Source organism: Salarias fasciatus, chromosome 10 (genome assembly GCF_902148845.1).
Source record: "Salarias fasciatus chromosome 10, fSalaFa1.1, whole genome shotgun sequence".
Lineage (NCBI taxonomy): Eukaryota > Metazoa > Chordata > Actinopteri > Blenniiformes > Blenniidae > Salarias > Salarias fasciatus.
The window spans coordinates 27528605-27553358 of NC_043754.1; the positions used below are offsets into that span (position 1 = coordinate 27528605).

The following is a 24754-nucleotide window of genomic DNA, read 5'->3' on the forward strand; positions in this document are numbered from 1 at the left end:
CTTGAGAGTCTCAGAAGGCACAGCTCAAATCTCCACCAGAATCCACTTTTCAAAGGAAAGACTTGAGGCCGTGTCCAGAGAAGACAGTAAATGAAGCATCATACCTGGTCAGATTGGCTCCAAATAAAATCAGATTTCTGGAATGTAAGCCCCGCCCCCTTCCTTCCTGAAACAACTTCCTGTTTGGAGGAGCTTTTGAAGTGAGTCCACCAGAATACAATTTTATAGTCTTAAAGGGCAACTCCGGTTTTTTGACACCTGGACCTTATTTCTAGGTGTGTCATGCTCATATACTCACTCAGACAGACACGGTGCAGCTCGGAGTCCTTCAGAAGTTATTTAGATCCAACCGATGTAGCTGCACTTAGCGGGGGCCACGGCAGGGGAGCTTCAGCGCGGGACATCATCTCTGCAAAGTCGCTCATTTCGGCTGTATTTTTTCCTCCATCGGCGCTGGGTTGCCTTTCGGTCGGAAGGGGGGCCTCCGGCGGTGTCCCGCGGCCCGGCTCGGAGCGCGCATCCGCCGGGGAGCGGAGGTACGCTTCCTCCCGGCGAGGAGAGACGTCCAGCGGCCCAGCGGCGGCGCGCGAGCCGTGCGTCTTCGCCGGTGTCCGGAGCCTCCGTGGAGCAGCTGAGGGCCGTTTTCCAACTCGGCCCCTGGAAGTCAGACGCCGGGGCGCCGTGACAGCCGAGGCCGACTCAAAGTGCCTCTCTGCTGGGGAGAGGAGCTCCGCAACGTTCCCATCTGAGCTAATTGTGGCTAAGTTAGAGAGAACTGTCAGCTCTTCAGATGACCCACCTGAAGACAGTAGACGAGCTGACTTTATGATAACACTGGCGATGGATGAAGAAATAGAGCCGAAATGAGCGACTTTGCAGAGATGATGTCCCGCGCTGAAGCTCCCCTGCCGTGGCCCCCGCTAAATGCGGCTACATCGGTTGGATCTAAATAACTTCTGAAGGACTCCGAGCTGCACCAGGTCTGTCTGAGTGAGTATATGAGCATGACACACCGAGAAATAAGGTCCAGGTGTCAAAAAACCGAAGTTGCCCTTTAAGTCCTCAAAGTTAGAATTTCAGGTCAGTGTCTGCTGTAGAGCTCAAACGCCAAGAGAAGAGCAGCAGAGGTCAAAGGTCATAACAGGCTTCATGTTCCAGTGAGGCCTCAAATACTTAAGAGATTTTTAAAGAAGAGTCTGACAACAATCTTGTTCCAGGTCTGGTTCTGCAGGGTTCTCCTCCTCTGACCCTGGTTCTGCAGGTTCTCCTCCTCTGACCCTGGTTCTGCAGGGTTCTCCTCCTCTGAGCCTGGTTCTGCAGGTTCTCCTCTGAGCCTGGTTCTGCAGGTTCTCCTCTGAGCCTGGTTCTGCAGGTTCTCCTCAGTGTCTCCCTGCTCGTGTGGATCTGCTGGTTCTCTCTCTGGGAATGACTGTGTTGTAGTTTGCTCTTTAGAAATGAACTGAATTGGATTTGATGTGATCGAACAACAACGTGCTGCATAACTGTGAAGTGAAGGAAAATGAAAAGTGACACACACACACACACACACACACACACACACACACACACACACACACACACACACACACACACACACACACACACACACACACACACACACAATGCACAGCTTTATGTGGCGCCTTTCATTCAATGCACACAGGGTCACTGAGGTCACTGCAGCGACATGTTTCATGGGTTCAGTCTTGCTGACGTCCAGCTGGACATGGAGCCTCTGCTGCCCCCCCCCCCCGTGGTCTCCCACCTCCCTGAACCCCCTCCACCCTGACGGAGCGGTGGGTCTCTCTGACGCTGCGGCCGCCCACAGCAGTGTGTGTTGGTGTGTGTGTGTTCCATGCACAGCTCTGCTTTCTCTCACTATGAAGAGACGAGGAGGACTGACGGCTTCAGTCTGCAGACTGTCCCAGACACTTCAGAAATCTGAATCACTTTCATTCTTGATTGCAGCCTGTGGCGCTCTGGCAGGTGCAACATCTGTAATCTGCAGCCAGCAGCCCCCCCCCCCCCCCGGATCAGCTCCACCTTACTAGCGTTCTCTGCTCGGTCCTGTGTTCCTCCTCAGTGGCAGCAGTACAGGTTCTCTGTTCTTCCCACTGGCCGATCCGGGTTCCCTCCTCAGAATCACCGGTAGAGCCGATGACTCACCTGCTGTCAAACTGTTTCAACCGAGCGAACGCTGTCGAGTGTGGAAATCCACATGGAATCTCGTTAAAAATACCTGCTGTCATTAGATCATTCCACCCAAGAGAATCCCGTCCCTTCAGCAGCTCTGCTGAGCACAGCGTGGGTCGGTGGTTCCACTCTATCAGTGCGGCAGCAGCAGAGAGCGCCACCACCAGGCAGCAGGGCTCAAACACCAGCTCCTCACAGAGAGCCGTGACGCCGGCGCTCCACTGCAGCCACCGGGCCGAGGAAGGCTGTCCCTTCGCTCAGTGTCACCTGTCGTCCCGCCACCTTGATCCAGATAAGAACACCGAAAGGAACAACCACTCACAACAAATGACGGATTCCGTTTTGAAGTTTAAACCACAGATACGATTGACCACTCATCCACAGAGCTGCTTCGACATTGTGGTTCTGCCAGACCACCTGCTGTGGTTAAATCTGGACTGTCCTGTCACTGCGGACACATGATAGCTACACCAGCCTGCTGCACAATGCAAGGTCAGAGTGAGAAATGAGGCGTCATCAGTCCGTCACAGGAGAGCCGCTCTCAGAACCACCAGAACACAGCAGCCGCTGATCCAGAGCCGGACACCTGGCTGCGTGAAAACCAGGAGACACAGAGCGAGTCTCGTAACGCTACTCTGTGCAGTCCTGTCCTGTCCTCATGAAGTAACGCTACTCTGTGCAGTCCTGTCCTGTCCTCATGAAGTAACGCTACTCTGTGCAGTCCTGTCCTGTCCTCATGAAGCAAGGCTACTCTGTGTAGTCCTGTCCTGTCCTCGTGAAGTAAGGTTACTCTGTGTAGTCCTGTCCTCATGAAGCAAGGCTACTCTGTGTAGTCCTGTCCTGTCCTCATGAAGTAAAGTTACTCAGTGTGGTCAGAGTTACTCTGAGAAACAATAGGATTCACTTTGTGTTGCAGTTGTTGGACTTGTTGAAAACGGAGTTTGGAGTATAAAAGAGCCAGGGTACAGCCTGCAGGGACCAGAGCCAGGTTACAGCCTGCAGGGACCAGAGCCAGGTTACAGCCTGCAGGGACCAGGACCAGGTTACAGCCTGCAGGGACCAGAGCCAGGTTACAGCCTGCAGGGACCAGGGCCAGGTTACAGCCTGCAGGGACCAGAGCCAGGTTACAGCCTGCAGGGACCAGAGCCAGGTTACAGCCTGCAGGGACCAGAGCCAGGTTACAGCCTGCAGGGACCAGGGCCAGGTTACAGCCTGCAGGGACCAGGGCCAGGTTACAGCCTGCAGGGACCAGGGCCAGGTTACAGCCTGCAGGGACCAGAGCCAGGTTACAGCCTGCAGGGACCAGATTTGGTCCCAGCCCTTCAGGACTCTGTCTCTTTGACCGAAGGGATCAAATGTTAGTCTAAAGCTGAACAGGCTAAAGAAGAATGGAGGCAGACAGACTCACCCCACTGCAGGAAGCGAGAGACGTAATTCTCAGTGGCCAAGGGTGAAGAGTAGAACTCCTGATAGACACCAACCAGGAGGTCCAGCAGAGTCTGAAGGCCAACAGGTCCTGTGGTCTGGGGGCCCTCGGCCAGGTGGGGGGCACCGAGGCCAGGGCCCGTCGACATGTTGCCGGGTCCTGCTTAGCGGGGCGACGCCCTGGTGTTCATGATTCCGTCAGATGTTCTGCTTCCTCGGAGTTCGCTCTCACTGGGGCACATTAACAGTCCCGACCAGCCCCTGCTTTCTTTTTGGACGGACCCCACCCCCCCAGTCTGGAGCTGGACCGCGGCCTAACCCCGCCCCCGGCCCTCCTGGTCTACCTTTCTGCTGTGTCCAGGAGAGTGTGTATTCAGGCCTCTCTTTCAGATTTGGTGCTCCATATTAGTCTTTTCTTGCTGCGCTGCTCTGCTGTCAGACTCGCTCTGCTCTTCTTTGTTTGTCTCTAAATGTCAGCCCTCCCCTGGGCGGCCGTGGCGGAGCGTCTGTCAGGCCCGCGGCGTCTCCGGCTCTGACTCCAGGCCTTTTTTGGTGCTGGGGTCGCTCTCTGTCTCTCCCCTTTCACTCTGGTCAGAGCACTGAAACGTTTCTACGACTGCCAAACACTCAAACAGTTCCTCTCAGCCTCGTCTGTCCGTCACGTTTCCTCTTCATTATCGCTGCTTATTTGCTTAACTTCTTTTTTGCCGTTGTTGTCTGTGGTAAATGGGAACCGCTGATCTGAATCAGTGCTGTTAAACTCCATGGCCGTTTCACTGTGAAACTACTCCTCTCACCAGCTCACTGCTTCTGAAAGACTGCCTCTCCTTAGTTGTCCATCCATCCGTTTGTTGCCTCTGTCCTGTGTTTTGCCTGCAGATCTCCACCTCCACAACCTGGCTTTTCACGTCAACCTCGCTCTTCCAGTTCTTTGGAATACCTTACTACTGTTTGTATTTCAAAGAATCGGTAATCACAGCTGCCTCAAAACCATAGTTTCAATGTTTTGTCTCAAGAACCAAACTGGAGATGATCTTCTGCAGCTCAGCTTTTCTGCTGAAACTGCTAACAATAAAGTGCAGAAAATTCAAGTGTTTGACACCGTGAGCTGCAAACAATACCTAAAACCAAAAAAGGTCATAAACTGAGGAATTAAAGGAACATTTTGCTAAGCTCCAGAAAGTATTCTGTTGAAGCATTTAATTATTATGTTTGTGGTACATTTTCAACTGAAGGGTCTGAACAGATTTACTGTTGAATGCAGGTCTGAAACAGAAAATCCTTCTCACACACACAGTGACACATTCGCCAGGGAAAAGTCAACCGTTCACAGTCTGCTTGGTGTCCATGGAAAACATTCAGGCTTGGTTTGGATCCATCTGAGCTGTGAACGTTAACAACCACAACACAGAGAGAGGCCACACACCAGAACACACCACAAGCTCCTGCACAAAACACTCCAACACAGCAGATACACCCCTGCATGACTGTGCACACACTACTACAAAACAGTACACACGACTACACATCACTACACAACAGTGCACAGCAGAACACACCAGCACACAACCGCACACCACAACGAAATAGTGTGCAACAGACACACTGACAGCAGCTGCTACTGCTGAGAGAGGCTGGCTTTGGCCTCCTGCAGGGGGCGCTGTGGACCCCCCAGCACACCTACAGGAGGAGATGTGGACCCCCCAGGACCAGCTGCTCCCCTACAAAGCCATTTCACACAGTCCTCCTCCAGCTGGACAGGACTCAGACCCTGGCACTCTGACTAAGCCCCTTCCTCTGGAACTGGGTTCTGGACTTCCTTGCCCACTGAGCCCAGACCATCAGGATCCAAGACGTCTTCCTCTCCCCCAGGGCTGAGTGGAACCCTCCCATTCACCATGCTAGTGTAACAAGCTGCATTTGAGGAAGGGCAGACACCTCGGTCCTCCTTCCACTGGACGGGGGAGCGATATGCACGCTCTGGAGGGGGTCTCCAGCTTCAGGTACCAGGGTGTACACCTCAGCCGGAGTCAGGGACTCGGCTCCAGCAGGAGCCTGAGGCCTTGAATTCTGGGTGTGTGGTGCAGAATGTCCTCTGCTCCTGCATCCCGCTGTGGCAGCAGCTGCTGGAGAGGAAAGACCTGCAGAGGCTGCTGAAGGCTGGAGAAGACCAGCCCAGCAGGGACTGGACAAGGACAGAACCCACCCAGAACACACACTGCTCAGATCCACCAGGCCGAGGAACAGGACCACTAGACTGTGGAACAGGACCACTAGACTGAGGAACAGCACCACTAGACTGAGGAACAGGACCACTAGACTGAGGAACAGCACCACTAGACTGAGGAACAGCACCACTAGACTGAGGAACAGCACCACTACATTGAGGAACAGGACCACTAGACTGAGGAATAGGACCACTAGACTGAGGAACAGCACCACTACATTGAGGAACAGGACCACTAGACTGAGGAACAGGACCACTAGACTGAGGAACAGCACCACTAGACTGAGGAACAGCACCACTAGACTGAGGAACAGGACCACTAGACTGAGGAACAGGACCACTAGACTGAGGAACAGCACCACTACATTGAGGAACAGGACCACTAGACTGAGGAACAGCACCACTACATTGAGGAACAGGACCACTAGACTGAGGAACAGGACCACTAGACTGAGGAACAGCACCACTAGACTGAGGAACAGCACCACTAGACTGAGGAACAGGACCACTAGACTGAGGAACAGGACCACTAGACTGAGGAACAGCACCACTACATTGAGGAACAGGACCACTAGACTGAGGAACAGCACCACTACATTGAGGAACAGGACCACTAGACTGAGGAATAGGACCACTAGACTGAGGAACAGGACCACTAGACTGAGGAACAGCACCACTAGACTGAGGAACAGCACCACTACATTGAGGAACAGGACCACTAGACTGAGGAACAGGACCACTAGACTGAGGAACAGCACCACTACATTGAGGAACAGGACCACTAGACTGAGGAACAGGACCACTAGACTGAGGAACAGGACCACCAGACTGAGGAACAGGACCACTAGACTGAGGAACAGGACCACTAGACTGAGGAACAGGACCACCAGACTGAGGAACAGGACCACCAGACTGAGGAACAGGACCACTAGACTGAGGAACAGGACCACTAGACTGAGGAACAGGACCACCAGACTGAGGAACAGGACCACTAGACTGAGGAACAGGACCACCAGACTGAGGAACAGGACCACTAGACTGAGGAACAGGACCACTAGACTGAGGAACAGGACCACCAGACTGAGGAACAGGACCACTAGACTGAGGAACAGGACCACTAGACTGAGGAACAGGACCACTAGACTGAGGAACAGGACCACTACATTGAGGAACAGGACCACTAGACTGAGGAACAGGACCACTAGACTGAGGAACAGGACCACTACATTGAGGAACAGGACCACTAGACTGAGGAACAGCAGGAGCAGAGGACTGTGGTGGTTTCTTCCCAGAACTCTGCTGGTTTCCCGTCAGTCTGGAGGCTTCCCTCTCTGTCCAGCCGGCGCTGAAGGGTTTCTCTGCTGACGGTCTACCTACTGTGTGCATCTGGAGCTGACTGAGCCTATTTTACATCTTTTTTACATCATTTTTATTGCATTTTATCTGACTGACTACTTTCTTTTGCTGTTCTTGACTTGTTGATGTTTTGGTTGACCATTCTCTGAGTACAGAAAACCGATGTCTCCACCTTTATGGGTTTATGTTTCTGTCCCTCTCTCTGTTTCCATCCATGTCTCTTTTTCTGTTTCTGTTTGTGTTTTTGTCTCTGTCTCTCTCCTTGTCTCTTTCTGTATCTGTCTCTGTCTTTGTCTCTGTCCAAGCCTGCCTCAGGGAGAGGATCAGTGATGCCAGATTGGGCGGGTCTCTGGAGTATGCTCTGTGCTGATGACATGTTCTTTATTACAGTTTTATGGTTTAAACGTGAGTTTCTAAGAGTTTTAGAAGTGATTTTTGCAATGAAGACATTCTATGAAGGACTCTGTGTATTTATTCTTTTCTCATGTGGCATTCTTTTTAGCAGGTTGACTCTCATCCTCCGTTCTTTCCTCCCACTGAAAGTCCTTTAGCGGTATTTGCTTTGCTGCTGTTTGTGGACTTAAAGCTTGTATCGAGGATTTTCCATGGAGAGAGAAATCCAGTGACTGTTAGTTCTTTTTGAAATGCTGCGCATGCGTGACCCACACCCCTCCTCCCCTGCTCTCTCCGGAGGAACGCCTCCTCCTTACGCAGAAAGTAGCATGTAGCATGTAGCATCATAGCGCTAACACATAGCTACCAACGTGTCCTTTTGAACAACACAAAACACAGCGAATAAGAGTAAAACCCTGTCCCTGGTCTTGGTGGATCAGAGGAGGACGGGGAGGTTTGTGTGGAGCTGCAGGACTGGAGCCAATGCTGGAGTTCACAGCTGATCTGTGTGGCTGCAGCCTGCAGGCGTAACCCCCCCCCCCCCCCCCCCCCCCCAACCCTCTGGACTTTTTCATACAAGTCGTGTTTTAAGATTAAAACATACATTGTTTGTGGCAATTGTCTCAAGTCTACAGGTGGAAAGGTAAACTGAACTGGAACTGAAACTGTTGATAGCAGCAGCAGAGCCTAGCGGGGTGGAGCGGGGTGGGGGAGGGGGGACGAAAAGGACGTAGGAGCATGAGAGCTATGCTACAAATATAGAGAGGTTGATTGACACGTTACAAAACCAATAGATAAGGAGGATACCTCGTTATTGATTGGCTAAAGTAATGTTGATTTTACAACATCCAGAGTTGATTAATTTTTATTTTCTTTGTTTTGATCACGATAAAAACAAGGCTGCTACAGCTTAGTAGCGCCATTTTTTAGCTTTAATTTATTTTTGTTAGTAATAAAGATGTTCTATACAACCTTTAAACGATGCATGAAAATACTGCGATAAAGGAAACACTGGGAGGAAGTGTGGATGGAAGTGAAGCACTTTTCAAAGTAAACTCCATCCTGACTAATGCAAATTCAAAAACATGTCCAAAATTCCAACTTTTTTTTCAGAACTTTATTTTGAATTTTCAATTTATAGATAACGGAGTAGCAGTGGACAGGCAACCAACACCACATCTCACCCCAAGGCCTTTCTCCAAAGAAATTTGGGTTGACTCTCACCTGGCAAATATGGGATGTAGCCTCAAGGAATTTTGTCCAGAAATCCAGAAGTCCAGAACTGTGTCCCAGTGCAGCAGGGCTATGGTGGCGCCGAGGCACTGTGGGTCCATGCCAGGATATAGTTTAGCCAGTTTCTCAGTTGAGAGAAGTCACCAGTGAAAACCTTCGACCTGAATCAGGCCATGTCTTACGCAGAGCAGGGATGTTGTATGTATGCGTTCTATGGTGTGTTTCCAAGTTTCATCTCAGATTATGACGCCGAGGCCAATTTCTCCCATCCCAATTTCATTTTCTGCCAAGACACATGGGCCCTCATTTATCAAACGGTCGTACGGCGGTATATTTGGCGTACGCCCATCGTACGACCGTAAGACGGATTTGGCATTTGTCAATATGACCGTGATCGTACGGAAAGATGAAATCTCATGACAGGTCTGACATCGTGTATGCAAATCTCAGTCAGTGTGGATTTGCGGTGCAGTGCAGAGAAACCTAGCAGAGCGTGACAGTAGTTATAAAGCACATCTCAAACACACCATAAATCACAAGCAGCACATAATCAGTACAGATTAAAAAGTAAAAGAATAAAAAATAAAATAGTGCCCTTACAGAATATCCCATAATATTCTCCCTTGTGGGATTAATAAGGGATTTTTCCATCCTGCCACGGAGATGAGCGCAGTTTTAACAGTGCGAAAAGATGCACACGCTGCTGCAGAGCAGCTTCAGACCCAGCAGGGGGTGCTGCTGTTCAGCCCGAAAAGATGTGACTTGGATTGAGTCCCGGGTCCTGCTCGGTCCGGGGTCCTGCTCGGTCCGGGGTCCTGCTCGGTCCGGGGTCCTACTCGGTCCGGGGTCCTGCTCGGTCCGGGGTCCTGCTCGGTCCGGGGTCCTGCTCGGTCCGGGGTCCTGCTCGGTCCGGGGTCCTACTCGGTCCGGGGTCCTGCTCGGTCCGGGGTCCTGCTCGGCACCGGGTCCGGTGCTGGGCGCGTGTCTCGGTGGGACCGTCCCCGCTGTGGGGAGGAGACCGGGCCGCGGAGCCGCTGCTGTCTGGTTCTGAGACGTAATTAAACTAAACAATAAAACTCTGAGCTGTGTAACGTGACTCTGCCTCATTATTTGAAATATCAGGGTTAAATTAACGGACCTAAAATCTGCTCAGACCTCAGTCGGTGTCGTTCGTCCAGGCAACGCTGCTCACCGCTGCAGTGATCGTCCTCCAGACGGCGCTTTTCTGTTCTCTTTTAATTCCAGTTTTAATTCTTTCAAAGAGTTCATCATGATTTACCTCCACCTCAGACCTGAGAGGATCCATTTCCAGCTCCAAAAAGTTTTTTTTTTTTCACCAAAATCGCTCCTTTTCCATGTTTGACCTCACTGGGTGGGGCTTCATGAATATTTCATGGTGTAACATTGTTAATGACAATCAGATTCAGCTGCGGCATTTATCAACACCCAATCATTCGAACGCTGAGATCGGTGAGGTACGGAAGTTTCAGTCATGCCGCGAGAACCCCGTCGTACGATGAGCTCACCGCTCAGATATACACCCGTTTGAAAGATGGATTGATAAATAAGGGCACATCAGACTCCACCCATTTCCTCAAGTGAGTCCACCTGTAGAGTTGGTGAAATGGGTGGAGTCTAGTGTCCTCTTGCTTGGTTGGAACAAATACCAGCAGCCACAGCGGCTCATTCTGGACTGGGTTGAGGACCACTGGCATACAATGATTGTTCGATTCATAATCAGAATCAGAATATTTATTGCCATTGTCATTAAACAACAAAATTACGTTTGGAGCATCCATATAGCAGAATTGGTAAAGTGCAAAAACCCCACAACAAAACCCAGTCCAAACTAAGACATAACCGTTGGGGAAGAAAGGTCATAACTGCAACTATGCAGTTATGTTCAGATTTATAATTGGTGGATATGGTTATTGTCCGTGGGGGGGGGGGGGGGGGGGGGGGGGGGGGGGGGGGCGCAGAGCTGAGCAGCCTCACAGCCTGTGGGTACAGACTATTGGCCAGTCTTGTGGTTCGGGTCTGTCTGGACCTGAACCTCCTCCCTGAGGGCAGCAGGTGGAGGAGGGGGGGAGCAGGATGGTGCTGGTCCACCATGACGTTGCACTCTCCTCAAGCAGCAGGTGGAGGAGGTGGTGCTGATTTCCGGAAGAGTCGTTCCGATGATTTTCTCCACAGCATTCACCACCCTCTGGAGAGCCTGGTGGTCGGCCTCAGTGCAGCTGGAGAACCACACTGAGAGAACATTAGTCAGCACGCTGTTGATGGCACAGTTGTTAAAGTTCACCATCAGAGGTCTGGGGTGCGAGTGCTGCTCAGCTTCCTCAGGTCATAGAGGCGTTGTTGTGCCTTGCCCACCACGGTGGCACCGTGGTCCGTGGTTACTCCCAGGAATTTAAACTCCTCCCCCTCTCCACCACATCACTGCCTATAAAGAGCGGTTGGTGGTTGATGCGTCTTTTCCTGCGGAAATCCAGCACAATGTCCTTGGTCTTCTTGGTGTTTAGAGCCGGGTTATTGTCGAGACACCAGGACTCCAGGTGTTGCTCCTCTCTCCTGTAGTTCGTCTCATCGTTGTTGGAAATAAGTCCGAGCACCATGGTGTCATCGGCAAACTTGATGATGTGATTGGTCACTGAGGAGGCGGAGCAGTCATGGGTGTATCGGGTGTAGAGCAGAGAGCTCAGAACACCCCTGAGGGGCCCCGGCGTTAATGACAAGGGTGGAGGAGGTGTTCTTGCCCATTCTAGCCCTCTGTCTGCGGTTAGTTAGAAAGTCCACAATCCAGTTGCACAGGGTGTTATTGAGTCCCAGTTGGAGGAGTTCAGACCAGAGTTTGTACGGACGGACGGATGGTGTTAAAAGCCGAATCGAAGTCCACAAAGAGGAGCCGTGCACAGGTGTTTTCATGCTCGAGGTGCTCCAGAAGTGCGTGTTGCACCATGAAAATGGCGTCCGCTGTTTACCGGTTCTCTTTGTATGCAAATTGGTGTGGGTGCAGTGATGGCGGCAAAGAGGCTTTGTGTTAATGTGTTAATGACCAGGCTCTCCAGGCATCTGGCAGGGATGGAGGTGCGAGCTACGGGTCTGTAGCCGTTCAGACAGGTGACGTTGGACTGTTTTGGGAGAGGGATGATTGTGAAGGGCTTGAAACAGGCGGGCCCTTTAAATGCATCCCAGTCTGTGTGGTAAAAACAGTCCTGGAGCATAGAGACAGCGTCCTCTGGCCACGTTCTCACTGTTTTCTCTGAGATCCCAGCGCTCTTGAACTTAGGTGTATACATAGGGTGTAGCAGAAGCAAGAGGTGGTCTGACAGACCCAGGTGGGGATGAACCTGGGCTCTGTATGCATCTGCTACATTAGTGTACACCTGGTCCAAAGTTCTATCTCCTCTGGTAGCACACTGCACATTTCGATGGAATTTGTGAAGCACTGATTTTAAGTCCGCGTGATTAAAGTCCCCTGCTGCAACAAAAACTGTTACTGATGCTGCTGCTCACTTGAGCTAACGCTAGCTTAGCATTAGAGTCCGGGGAGATGCATATGGCACAGATGTAAACACAGGAGAGTTCACGTGGAAGATAGAATGGACGACACTTTAACAGTAGCAGTTCTGCCTCTGGACTACAGTTTATCCACCACCGTGACATTCGTGCACCAGGAGTTGTTGATATCGATGCACAGTCCCCCGCCGATCTTCTTACCAGAGTCGAAAGTCCTGTCGGCTCGGTAGGCGATGCAGCCAGCTAGCTCGATAGCCACATCTGGAATTGAGCTATCCAGCCAGGTCTCGGTGAAAATGAAACATGAAGAATGATTTAAAGTCCTCCGGTAGCCATCTGTCGTATCTCGTCCAGCTTGTGACGGACTGACCTTGCATGGGAGAGAAAGATGGTCAGGAGTGGTGGTCTGAAGGGCCCCCCCTTGCCTCTCTACTGCCTCCGCTCACAGCGTTTCCTCCTGTGGCTTGCTGCTGTCCTCGGAGGTGGTCGGACGATCTCCGGGGGGATCAGATGCTTCGCAGACAGCTGATAATCTCCATCCAGGTGTAAAAGTTTGCTACTGCTGTGCCTAAACGTGCACAAACTGTGCGAAATAATGCACAGCACCGCCAACAAAGTGCAAAAGTAGGAGCTCCGGGCCGTTGTGACTATGCGCGCCGCCATCTTGCTTTTGCCTTTAATAATAATTCCTATCGACACCTTCCTGTTGCATTCTTAAGGTTCTGGCTAACGGCTTGATTGCCAGATCAAATAAGAATGAAGAAAGGCAGCAGCCTGTCGTGTCCCTCTGTGCAATGTAAAATTATTAGTGTAACCCTTATCATCCCTCATTATTATAACAGGGTGGCTACGAGTTCTTTATGGGATCCCTGATGTTTTTAGATAAATCACCCCAACTATGAACTTGTGAACTTGTGTGCAACCAACTTGTATTTTAAAGCAACACTAAGGAACTTTCAGTTTTCGTTGATTTTGGCGGCGCCAGTGGACAAAGCGGTAGTGTTTTGCCTGAACGAATACTACAGTTCCCATGAGGCCTAGCGCGTGGCGTGGTAAAATGCTGCTCCCGGTGGCGTGCTGTCGGACTGAACTCGCCTACATTTGTTTCCAGTGGCTGTTGAGATTGATTGAGATTGAGAAAACTTTATTGATCCTGCAGGGCAATTCATTTGCAGCAAACCTTGACGCAATTCACCAACACAACAAAGTCATTCGTTGTGTGTCAGTACCAACAATTCAGAAAATGTAAGGCTCAAGACCAAAAATATTATTACACAATATTAAAGAGATCAATATATCACATAGTCCTCCCTACTTAAGGAATACAGTCCCTTCAGAGTTTAACAGTTTAGTAGCGGAGGGAACAAAAGAGTTGGAGAAGCGGTTTGTTTTCTGAGAAGGTACATAAAAACGACACCCAGAAGGCATCAGCCAGAACTCTGAGGACAGAGCATGGAGAGGCTGACCCAGGATACATTTAGCCTCTTTATCACCTGCTCCTCCCAGAGAGAAGACGAGTTCCTTTGTTTAACTCCAGTGGTTTTACACCACGTTTTGACAATGCTCTGGAGTTTGTTTTTCTCTTTCACAGACAAGCCATTGAACCAACAAATATATGAAAAAGTCAAAAGGCTTTCTATAAAACAGCAGTAAAAGTTGCAGAGAATCCCTTTGTTTATGTTAAAAGAGTTCAGTTTCCTTAAGAGACAGATTCTCTGCTGACCACGTTTAACAATGGACTCTGTGTTTATGTCAAACCGTAACTTGTCATCAATCCAAGTGCCAAGGTATTTATACTTATCCACCACTTCAACCACCTCGCCATGGATGACACTGTCACCATGGGAGGATGTGGCGCGTCTAAAATCAATAACCATGTCTTTGGTTTTTGAAACAATTAAATCAAGGTGGTTACTGTCGCACCAACTGACAAACGCTGACAGCGCAGGGCCGTGGTTCATTTCAGGTCCTGAAAGTAAGGACACCAGAGCTGTGTCATCTGAAAACTGAACCAAGAATCTATTTTCTTGAGTGGACCTGCAGCTGTCTGTGTACAATATGAACAGGAGGGGTGACAGGACAGCCCTGTGGAGATCCTGTGTTAGAGACAGACGCTGGGGACATCAGACCATTGACAAAAACTTGTTGGACTCTGTGAGAAAATTTAAAATCAATAAAAGAAGCTGGTCAGGCAAGTTAAAAACCGTGGCGAGTCTTTCAATTAGGATGTGGGGCTGCATCTTATTAAAAGCAGAAGAAAAATCTGCAAATAAAAGTCTAACATGAGCCCCAGCATTTTCAAGGTGCTTGTACACGATGATGAGTAAAGAAAGCTTAGCGTCCTCCACACCCCTGTTTTGCTGGCAGGCAAACTGGACTGGATCGAGTTTCCCCTCTGTTAAAGCTAAAATCTCACGCTTTAAAATTTTTTCAAACGTTTTCATCACCAGTGATGTAAGTGCCACAGGTCTGAACTCACTCAATTCTTTAGAAGTGCTTGATTTAGGAATTGGGATTACAGTTGAAGTCTTCCACAAAGTGGGAATCTGACCAAGGTCTACACAGTTTTGAAACAGTCGATTGAAAACAGTACTCAGCTCAGTGGCACAGTGGTGAAAGGTGCGCCCACAGATGGCATCAGGGCCCCTTGCGTTCCGTATCTTTACTTTTTGAGCAAGGCAGTCACCTGATTTGGTTCAATCACAATGCCAGACCTTGGTTTGAGAGACTCTCTGCGAGCAGAAACATTTTCCAACATATCTGCCCTCTCAAACCTGCAGAAAAACAAATTAAAAGCATTTGGAAGCTCAGAATCAGACACGCCTTTAACTGTAACAGATTTCCTGTCCTCTTTTTCGTGACTGATGGAGGCCATACTTTTAAAGCCTTGCCAGGCTGCTCTAAGGTCACCACTGCTGTACCTTGCTTCAATTTTGTCTTTATATTTCAGTTTAGCTTTCCTGATCTCACCCCGCACCTCTCTAGAGACTGCTTTCCTCTCAAGAGGGTCCCCACCAGAGGAGTAAACCACTTTCTTTTTGTTGATGATTGACTTAAGCTCTTTGTTTACCCATGGTCTGTTATTTGGATAAATAACGACCTTCTTAGATGGAACAAGGGAGTCAACACAGAAAGTAATATATGAAGATACAGTGTCACATAACTCGTTCACGTCATCAGAAGTATTAAAAAAACAATCCCAATCAGTACACTCAAAGCAGGCTTGAAGTGTGGAGATGCTGTCCTCTGACCAGCACTTCACTGATTTCTCCACGCGGGGTAGTCTCCTGAAAGCAGGAGTATAGCGGGGCATGAGGTACACACAGTTATGATAGGATGGTCCCAAAGGAGGGAGTGGCAGTGATTTGTATGCTCCACTCACTGAACCAAAACACAAATCCAACGTCGTATTTCTCTGTGTTGTGGCACAAGTGACACACTGCTCGTATGTTTTAAGAGTTCCATCAAGACGACAGTGATTAAAGTCACCCAGAATGAATTTTGGAGCATCTGGGGAAATAGCGTCGAGTCGGTGCGTGATGTCATCAATCAGCTGTGCGGCGTCCGCACGCGGATGAATATAAATAATAGTAAAAAACAGCTGTTGGAGCTCTCGCGGCAAATAGAAGGGACGGAGAGCTATAGATAATAATTCAATGTCTGGGGTACATATCCTCTCTCGAACAACAACAGTATTACAGTACCTCTTATTAATGCTGCAGCAAACTCTGTGTGAAGGCTGTGTGAAGGACGGATAGCGACGAGGTCATGAATCTAACGGTGGCTAAACAATGTTCTATCATGATGTGACGCATGCCGTAAAGCAGTCCGCACATGTGGAACTTTTTAGTGAGCAGGGTTCCTACCACCCTCCTCACAGCTGCTCAGTCCAAGTGGAAGCAATACTGACGCCCTCAGGCCGTGACAGAGGGTCATTCAACTAGCTGTAAGTCGATGTATCATCACAAAAGATATAAAAACGTTTTATTAAGGTTGAAAATTTCCTTAGTGTCGGTTTAAAATAACTGAGGCAGACACATGCGTTTTAGAGATACTTTAGTTAGAAAAATGAATTAGGGAATAGGAATGTGTTTTATGGAATGAGGTTTAGGGGGAAGGAATAGAATAACAGGACAACTGTTTGCATCAAACAATGAAATAAATGTAGCACAAATAAATGGCCCTATACAGAGGCAAACACCGTCACTTGTGACTTTTAACAACACTGTTTCGGTCAATCAGTCATGTAACCTTCAAATTAGAAAATATGTACCCTCAATGAAGTAAACCCAATCAAGCAGATACAATCATGAACTTAATACCTTCAGATTATTTAAACGTAGAAATGTAAACCTTCAACTGTGTTCACCTTTAAATGATCAAATATCAACAATGAATTTAGTACCTTAAATCAAACACCCAAATACCTTGATTTAATAACCTAAGTCGGCATCTAAATGAAAACAGCAAACAAAGCCCACCCTGCGCTGCAGGCCTGTTCCGTTGTAGTCCACCAGATGGCGTCCGTGGCAAAGGGAAAAGCTTACTCACAGTCAGACGATCTCCTTGTTGTAAAGTTCCAAGCTCCACACAAATCCACCGGAATGCACAAAGTTGTCCAAAGTAATCCACAGTCTCAGTGCAGAAGAAAAAATGGTCCTGGTAATCCTCTCTGATCACAAAGTCACATTTCTCCACTCAAACAGCGGCTGGCTGGGTTAGCAACACACTGTACTGCAGGCGCAGCTAGCTTAGCGGGCTAACTGCTACTTCACTGCAGAGCGACACTGCCCAGGCTTGTTGACTGGTGTGGCCGTTCCACAGACTTTTCTCACAGTCACTCCAGCGATGTTTCACCCCGATAACTATAAAAATGTCTCGGATCGTCTGTCACGTTCCGTTCTCAAGGTTCTTTCATTCATTCAATGTGCTTGGAGCTGCATACCTCGCGCTCTCTTCTGATCACATGACCCATTCTCTCCCTGCTCATTCGCTCTCCCATGACGGCAGGTATCAACACACCTCCCGCTACAAAATAAATCTCATAAATTAATAAAATAAAACCCAGAGAAAAGTACAATACTTTCAGTAAACAAAACGCTCTTAAAAGTAAATGGTAAAAAAATGTAGACTCAGGTAAACAATATACTGTATTGAAACTTAACCATTTCTCTTCACAATGCAATATACCAGTACCTATCACAAAATAAGAACTTCTTTTATCAATCCCAAAATAATAAACAGGGTTACCGGGCTACATTAGACCTGTTAGGATTCGTGCATACTGAGGCTACTGGCAATGCTTATATTATTTTTAACTCATGAGGTAAATGTTGGGCCAAATCCAAATTTGGGAAGTACTGAGAAGAGATGATTCCACTCGACCCTATGGAAGGCCTTCTCCCTGTCAAGGGAGAGCTCGACTTCAGGCTTGTCCGACGAGTGGGAAGAGTTTAGTATATTGAATAGCTTTCATGTATTGCCTTCCAGGAATGAAACCAGTATGGTTGGTAACAATGATTTTAGGTAAAACCGTTTCCACTCGATGTGCTAACACTGGCGATTATTTTGTGATTGCAGCATAAGAGGCAGATTGCACGATACGACCCACAATCCAAAGCATCCTTATCTTTCTTCAATAAGACTGATATGGATGCTGGGTCATGGTATAAGGCAGTTTCCCTTTGGAGATAAGTTCCTGAAGAAAACAAAAAAAGGTGCCAGTTTAGTGGAAAGTTATTTCAAATGGTCCAGTCTTCTGTATCAGTTTGGGGTAGCTCAAATCCTGCAAGAAAGGAATGGATTTCAGCGGAGTTGGTGGAAGCTTCTGACTTCTATAAGTTGGTACCATACAGGTACTGGTCATTAAAAGTTTGGGGATGTGTGGGGCTTGGATTTGGTGAGATGCAAATTATCGACGTTGATGTCTTACGGCGTGTTTCCACCGGATGCGACGCGTATTTTTCGGGTGATGAGATTTCATACAAAGTCAAGTAATGACGTGATTGTCGCTCAATCTCGAGCGGCGAGCGGCGGACAGCGAGCGATGATGTGCCCGGGTGGCCGGCGGTGAGCGTTTCCAGCGAAAACTCAGCACGCCTGTCGACTTGCACTGCCACTCGCCGCCGCCCGCTGCTCGCTGCCCGCCACCCGCCCCCCGCCACTCGCCACCCGAAGCCCGAAGTCCACCACTTCATCGCTCCAAGCTTGCCGCTCGAGTTGAAATAATTGAACTTTTCAAGCGAATTCGCGCCAGGACAGCCTATCAGCGTGGAGGTCTGCAGGACGTTCTGTGTTGCATAATTGTACCAGCGTGACGCGTCGCGCGAATGAATTCACACACCAGCGATAAAACTTGTGCGTCCAGCGAGTTTGTTGTGCGAATGCAGTCGCGTTTAACGCATCCGGTGGAAACACACCGTTACAGTCATTTCTGGGTCATTTCACAAAGAAACCCAGCAGATCCACATGAGCAAGCACAGGCGCCCGTGGAAAGGAAAAACTCCCTTTAAAAAGAAGAACCCTGCAGAACCAGGCTCAGAGGAGGAGAACCCTGCAGAACCAGGCTCAGAGGAGGAGAACCCTGCAGAACCAGACCCAGGGGAGGAGAACCCTGCAGAACCAGGCTCAGAGGAGGAGAACCCTGCAGAACCAGGCTCAGAGGAGAACCCTGCAGAACCAGGCTCAGAGGAGGAGAACCCTGCAGAACCAGGCTCAGAGGAGGAGAACCCTGCAGAACCAGGCTCAGAGGAGGAGAACCCTGCAGAACCAGACCCAGGGGAGGAGAACCCTGCAGAACCAGGCTCAGAGGAGGAGAACCCTGCAGAACCAGACCCAGAGGAGGAGAACCCTGCAGAACCAGGCCCAGGGGAGGAGAACCCTGCAGAACCACGGCTCAGAGGTGGAGGTTTCCCCAGTCTCCCCAGACCTGGTTCCAGTCCTGGTTCCAGTCCTGGTCCTGGTCCTGGTCCTGGTCCCGGTCCCGGTCCCCCAGTCCCGGTTCCAGTTCCAGTTCCAGTCCCAGTGGCGACATGGATGATGTAGGTTGAGGATCCAGTCAGCCATATTGATCCTAACTCTCTGGCTCCCCCCGATGGATGAATCCAGAAATGAACTGTGAGGGGATGAACAGAAAGACCTTCAGGACGTCTCTGGAAGAGGACTGTGGAAGTCAAACTTCTGACAGAATAAAGGGTTCTGTCCTCCCTGAGTGGAGTGACCAGTCCTGCTGCTCTGTAGGGAATCTGCCACACTCGGTATTCCCCCTGATCTCAACAGACACTTTTTCCTGATATCTTTGTAATCTGCCAAAAATAGCCTGCGTGATCAAGCTTTGTGCAAAGTGTGCAGAACGACTCCCAGAGTAGAACGAAGTGTGAGGCGGCGTGGCGCCGGGCGCACCTGCTAATCTGTGAGTGAGCCCCGTGCCGCTGCACGCTCACATGTTACATAAAGGTTTAGCTTCTAATTGAGGATGACACTAAGCCGAGCAGCTTAGGAGGCAGGTTTGCACGTCTGTCAGGGCCCAGTGGTGTGTGCGTCACCAAGCAGGACACTGGGGACAATGAAGGGAGGGGGGAGACGGCGGGAGGGTGGGCTGGTCTGATGGAGGAGAAGATGCTAAACCTGTGACAGAAGGCCAGAAAGTGACGGGAGGCACATCGGACTGGTCCTCTGCTGTTTCTGCAGGCCTGTTGGAATATCTTGTGTGTGTTCCGTGGAGATGAGCTGCATTCCTGCTTCACACAGGTGAGAACTCTCAGAAGCTTCCCCTCCGTTAGTCACCTGGACGGGCTCCTCGCCACGCCGGCTGCTTCATTTCAATCGAGACTGCAGCTAATTCCTCTCAGTAGCTGTTTCACCGTATCAAAGCCCCAAAAAACAGTTGTGTCAGTTCCAAAGGGAAAGTTCTCTCTGTTCACAAACCGAGGGCTGGGAGGAAAGGCAATGATTGAATAGAAGTAGTTGAGTTGGTTCAGTGAATGCTGGAACGCTGCTAAAGTTCACAGAAATCGGCCCTTCGGAGTGGAGAGGATTCATACGCTCCACTTTTCTAATAGGACAGGGATATTGTCTTAACCCGGAGAGGCCTCCTGCTGATCCAGCCCTGACGTCATTAAGTTCTTACCTGCAGATTAACAGAGGGCAACACAAACTCTTCCTCTCTTATCGGCTCAGGTCCGAGTGGAAAATGTTTCTGTGAAGGCCAGTGAATCTAAACGTGAAGCCAGTCTAAGCATCACAGACGTGTTTGTGTTTGTGTCGGATCCTCCCGTCTCAGATACCGGACCACAAATCTGACAGAAACATCCGTCACCATCAGAACTCCGTCCACGTCAAGAAGGAACTGTCAGTAAACATCAGCGTTTCATCGTTTCTGCTGCTGCCTGTTCTATATTCACTGTGTGTGTGTGTGTGTGTGTGTGTGTGTGTGTGTGTGTGTGTGTGTGTGTGTGCAGTATGAACACAGTTCTCAGCCCAGCAGAGTCTCAGATGGAGGAGAGTCCTGCTCAGAGAAGAGGCAGCAGAGCCTATCAGGTCTGTTCACTCTGAATATTCTCCTTTGTTTGCTGAATAAATCGGTTTTGAAGTCGTGTTTGAATCACAGAGATCACATTTGACCCATTTTAGTGTCTGCGTGATTGAAGATCTTCAATTTTTTTAAGGGGAAGGATTAAGAATCTCTGGGGACAAATGTTCCTCTGTCATCATTTCACAATCTTTTAATCCTAACTTGGTCTAAAAATAGGCAGTGATTTCCTCTCATTCAGACCTTTAAATTAACGTCTTCATGTGGTTTAATCTGAACCGAGCTGTGTTTCACCCACCCGGCCTGTCGTCCGCTTATTCTGCACATTCAGATCTCTATTTTGCAAAGATTTGTATGTGTATGTATGCATGTATGGTAGGTGTTAGGTGTGTGTGTGTGTGTGTGTGTGTGTGTGTGTGTGTGTGTGTGTGTGTGTGTGTGTGTGTGTGTGTGTGTGTGTGTGAGAGAGACTGAATGATTTTTCAGTTTTTCAGCTAGGTTTGTGTCTTGGTGTGTGGATCAGAGCCAGGTGTCCGTGAGTGGACTCATCCAGTTAGAGGAGGTTTCACTCATTAGTCATCAGCATGAGGCAGTGACAGAGCCTGATGCATTCTGGGTCACCAGCAGTCAACACTGATGATCAGCAGATGATCAGATCAGATTAGATCAGATCTCATCCTGGTTGGGATGAAGTGCCTGTGCCAACAGCAGGACAGAGACGCTCTGTGGGGTCCAGTCTAGAGACCAGGACAGAGACCCTCTGTGGGGTCCAGCCTAGAGACCAGGACAGAGACCCTCTGTGGGGTCCAGTCTAGAGACCAGGACAGAGACCCTCTGTGGGGTCCAGCCTAGAGACCAGGACAGAGACCCTCTGTGGGGTCCAGCCTAGAGACCAGGACAGAGACCCTCTGTGGGGTCCAGTCTAGAGACCAGGACAGAGACCCTCTGTGGGGTCCAGCCTAGAGACCAGGACAGAGACCCTCTGTGGGGTCCAGCCTAGAGACCAGGACAGAGACCCTCTGTCAGGGGAAACTGGTCCCTCTGGGGACGGATTCAGAATCCTCCCTGTCCCTGATGGTGCTGAAGGAGAAGCAGCCAGTGTGGGATCAGAACCCTGCTGCCAGAGTCCTTCAGGTCCTGAGGTCCGGCGCGTCCTGGAGTGGTCTTGTCTTGCCGTTAGTGGTGGACCTGCTGTCCTGACCTGGTGTCCCGGCTCATCTGCTTCCTGGTGCAGATCTTCCCTGAAACCGACCTGAGCGAAGAGTCGGACTACCCCGAGGACTTCCAGTACAGGAGGGAGCGTCTTCCCTCCATCGTGGTGGAGCCCACGGAGCTCAGCGAGCAGGAGAGCGGCGAGCTGAGCTGGCCGCCCGGCGGCCCGGCGGGCCGCGGCGTGGAGGACGAGGAGGAGGACAGCAGCTCCGTCCACACAGAGGGCTCTGTGGACGGAGAGCGGCAGGACGACATGGATGAAGGGTGAGACCCCCCAGACCCCAGACCCCCAGAACCCCCGGACCCCCTGCAGCCCCTGCCAGGACTCTCGGTGTGACCCACCTGGCTCTGCCTTACGCGTGGGTTTTTTTTCCCTTAAACTCGCCTGGCAGGCTCAGTTTTGGATCCTAGTGTTCCTGCCAGTCCCTTTTGGGTCCAGTTCAAATTCAACCAACTGAGAGGTCTGAGACATTTACAGGTCCACACACACACACACACACACACACACACGCACACACACACACACACACACACACACACACACACCAAACATAATAAACAAGCACAGGCTCAGATCTCATTATCGACCGATATATAAATATGAGCGAACAGCCATTTTGCTCCTCTGATAGACGTGGTCGTGGATGTGGGGAGGGTCAGGAGAGGAGAGAAGGTTTTATTTAGTGTTGCGGATTGTTTGATCAGTAAGTGTAGCCTCAGCCCATGCACAATTTGTCTTTTAGTATAGATAGGCCGGGGCCTGGAAGTAGCCTATCGTAGAGCAGAAGGGCAAAAGCTCACTGGATCTTGATTTCCAGTATGAGTACAGACTGTGAAAGCGGGGCCTCACCATCCTTCTGACTTTTTGGGTTTTTAAGCAGGAGGTGTCAGAGAAGTTCCCACAGGGAGAACCGGCTCGTGGCGGCCCAGCGTTCATAGCGACGTGGCTTTTTGATCCTTGGATGTCGGCTCTTCCTGTCATTGTGAAGCAGAATTCACCAGGCGTTGGATGGTTCTCCACTAATAGGGAACGGGGGTGGGGTCAGACCGTCGTGAGACAGGTTAGTTTTACCCTGCTGATGATGTGTTGTTGCAATAGTAAGCGGCATAGAGCTCCTCCACCCGGTCCTCTCGGGTGCAGCGTCTGGTTTGTCCCCCGTCTCTTTGGGCGCTGAAGGGACAGATTGTCCCAGCAGTTCAGAGGTTGGTCCACAGCTGGTCCAGTGGTTGAATATTGGAAATGGGAATGAAGACTGTTGCGCCAACACATCGTCAGCAGGGTGAAGGTGACTCGTCTCACGGCGCTCTGTCGTTTCTGTCGTTGCAGGTCTGTCATGCGGAAGTCCTCCATCGGCCCGTCTCAGAGCCAGCTGTCCCTCTTCCGCCTGACCCCCCCGGCCTCCCCCACCCCTCCGGAGGCTGCCCCGCCCTGCCTGAGGAGCTGAACCACCTCGCCCCCCTGCTGTGTGAAGACCCTTGTGATGTGTTAACCCAGAAAAAATCACCGTCAGAATGAAAGGAACACCTTGAGCTTGAAGAGGGTAAAATAAACCCTGAGGACAGAGGAAGTCTTGATTGGCATTCTCCAAATAAGAGCTTAGCGGAATCAAACTTTGGCGTGTCTGAGGTCTTGACAGATGGCATTACTGCTGTTAAATAATGTCTCTGTGATAGCCCTGGTCCTGTAGGGAGCGGCGGCCATGCAGCTGTCGGTCCAGACACCCTGTAAATACTAGCTCTCCCTCCCCAGCAGAGCCACGGCAGCCCCCTGCTCCGATCCAACTCTCCAGCATTTCATTGGTTTTCACAGACCGTGACACAAGAAAACATTGGAGAGGCTGTTTGTTAATCTCAAGCTGAAATGCCTACAATGCTAAATCTCTCTGATGGCCTGATTTACACTGAGTGGATCTACAACAAACAGCTAAGGAGGGCGGGACCGGAAGATAATCCTCAGCAGAACCAAATGAGACCAGTCTCACAACCGTTCCACTCAATGAGAAACCGAAATCCTGTTCCAGGCACTCCTTCTACCTTTAATGAGCACATCCTGAAAGTTAGTCTGCAAAACTGTCATTGTTGTTCAGACATTTGAAGGTTTTGGCGCCGCCGGCCTGGAGCAGCAGCTGCTCACCTGTGAGCGGTGACAGAAGGAAACGCTCCAGAGATGATGGGACATGGATTCAAGCCTGGCTTGGCTTCGGAAACGGCAACAAAAGAGTCTCAAGTTTGCAGAGCTGCTTTATTAGCAACAGTTGTCTTCCAGCTGTAAGAAACTAAAGTCTGACTTCCGAATTGTGTCATGGATCACCAAAGATTAGAAGTGGTTTTTCACTGAACCACTGGAATGTGTTGAATTCTGCCCTTTATGCCCATCCTTTTGCACTTTGGTTGAAATATGTGGTTTTGATGGAGAAGAATAATTTGGGAAACGGTTAGGAAACAGTGAAGTGAAAGATTCAGCCAAACCTGATTGAATTTATTGAAATGGGGTCTTCCTTTCATTCAGCTGATCAGGAACATGCAAACTTCACACCAAACACTCCAGACTCAGATCCAGGGCCATGCTGCTGTGAGGTGAGGGTGCAGACCACTTCACCACCAGGTCACAGGTATGAACACGTCCCCCCTCATACAACAAGAGGACCCAACACAAAACAAACCCG

At 49.9% G+C, this 24754-nt stretch overlaps 2 protein-coding genes across 3 annotated transcripts in view; one reads left to right on the top strand and one right to left on the bottom strand.

Annotated features, from left to right (window-relative positions):
• dmpk (DM1 protein kinase) overlaps positions 1-3872 on the bottom strand; it is a 34146-nt gene extending 30274 nt beyond the window's left edge. For both annotated transcript variants that reach the window (XM_030100922.1, XM_030100921.1), the window contains exon 1: positions 3602-3872. In XM_030100922.1, the coding sequence (XP_029956782.1) occupies positions 3602-3767 (166 nt within the window). In that variant the 5' untranslated portion in view covers positions 3768-3872. The remainder of the gene's footprint in view (positions 1-3601) is intronic.
• A 16934-nt stretch (positions 3873-20806) lies between these two features.
• LOC115395020 (protein LBH-like) lies at positions 20807-23533 on the top strand. The gene is made up of 3 exons (XM_030100355.1): positions 20807-20884; positions 22111-22352; positions 23416-23533. Exons 1-3 carry the CDS (start codon positions 20807-20809, stop codon positions 23531-23533), a joined length of 438 nt encoding a protein of 145 aa, XP_029956215.1.
• The last annotated feature ends 1221 nt before the right edge of the window (positions 23534-24754 follow it).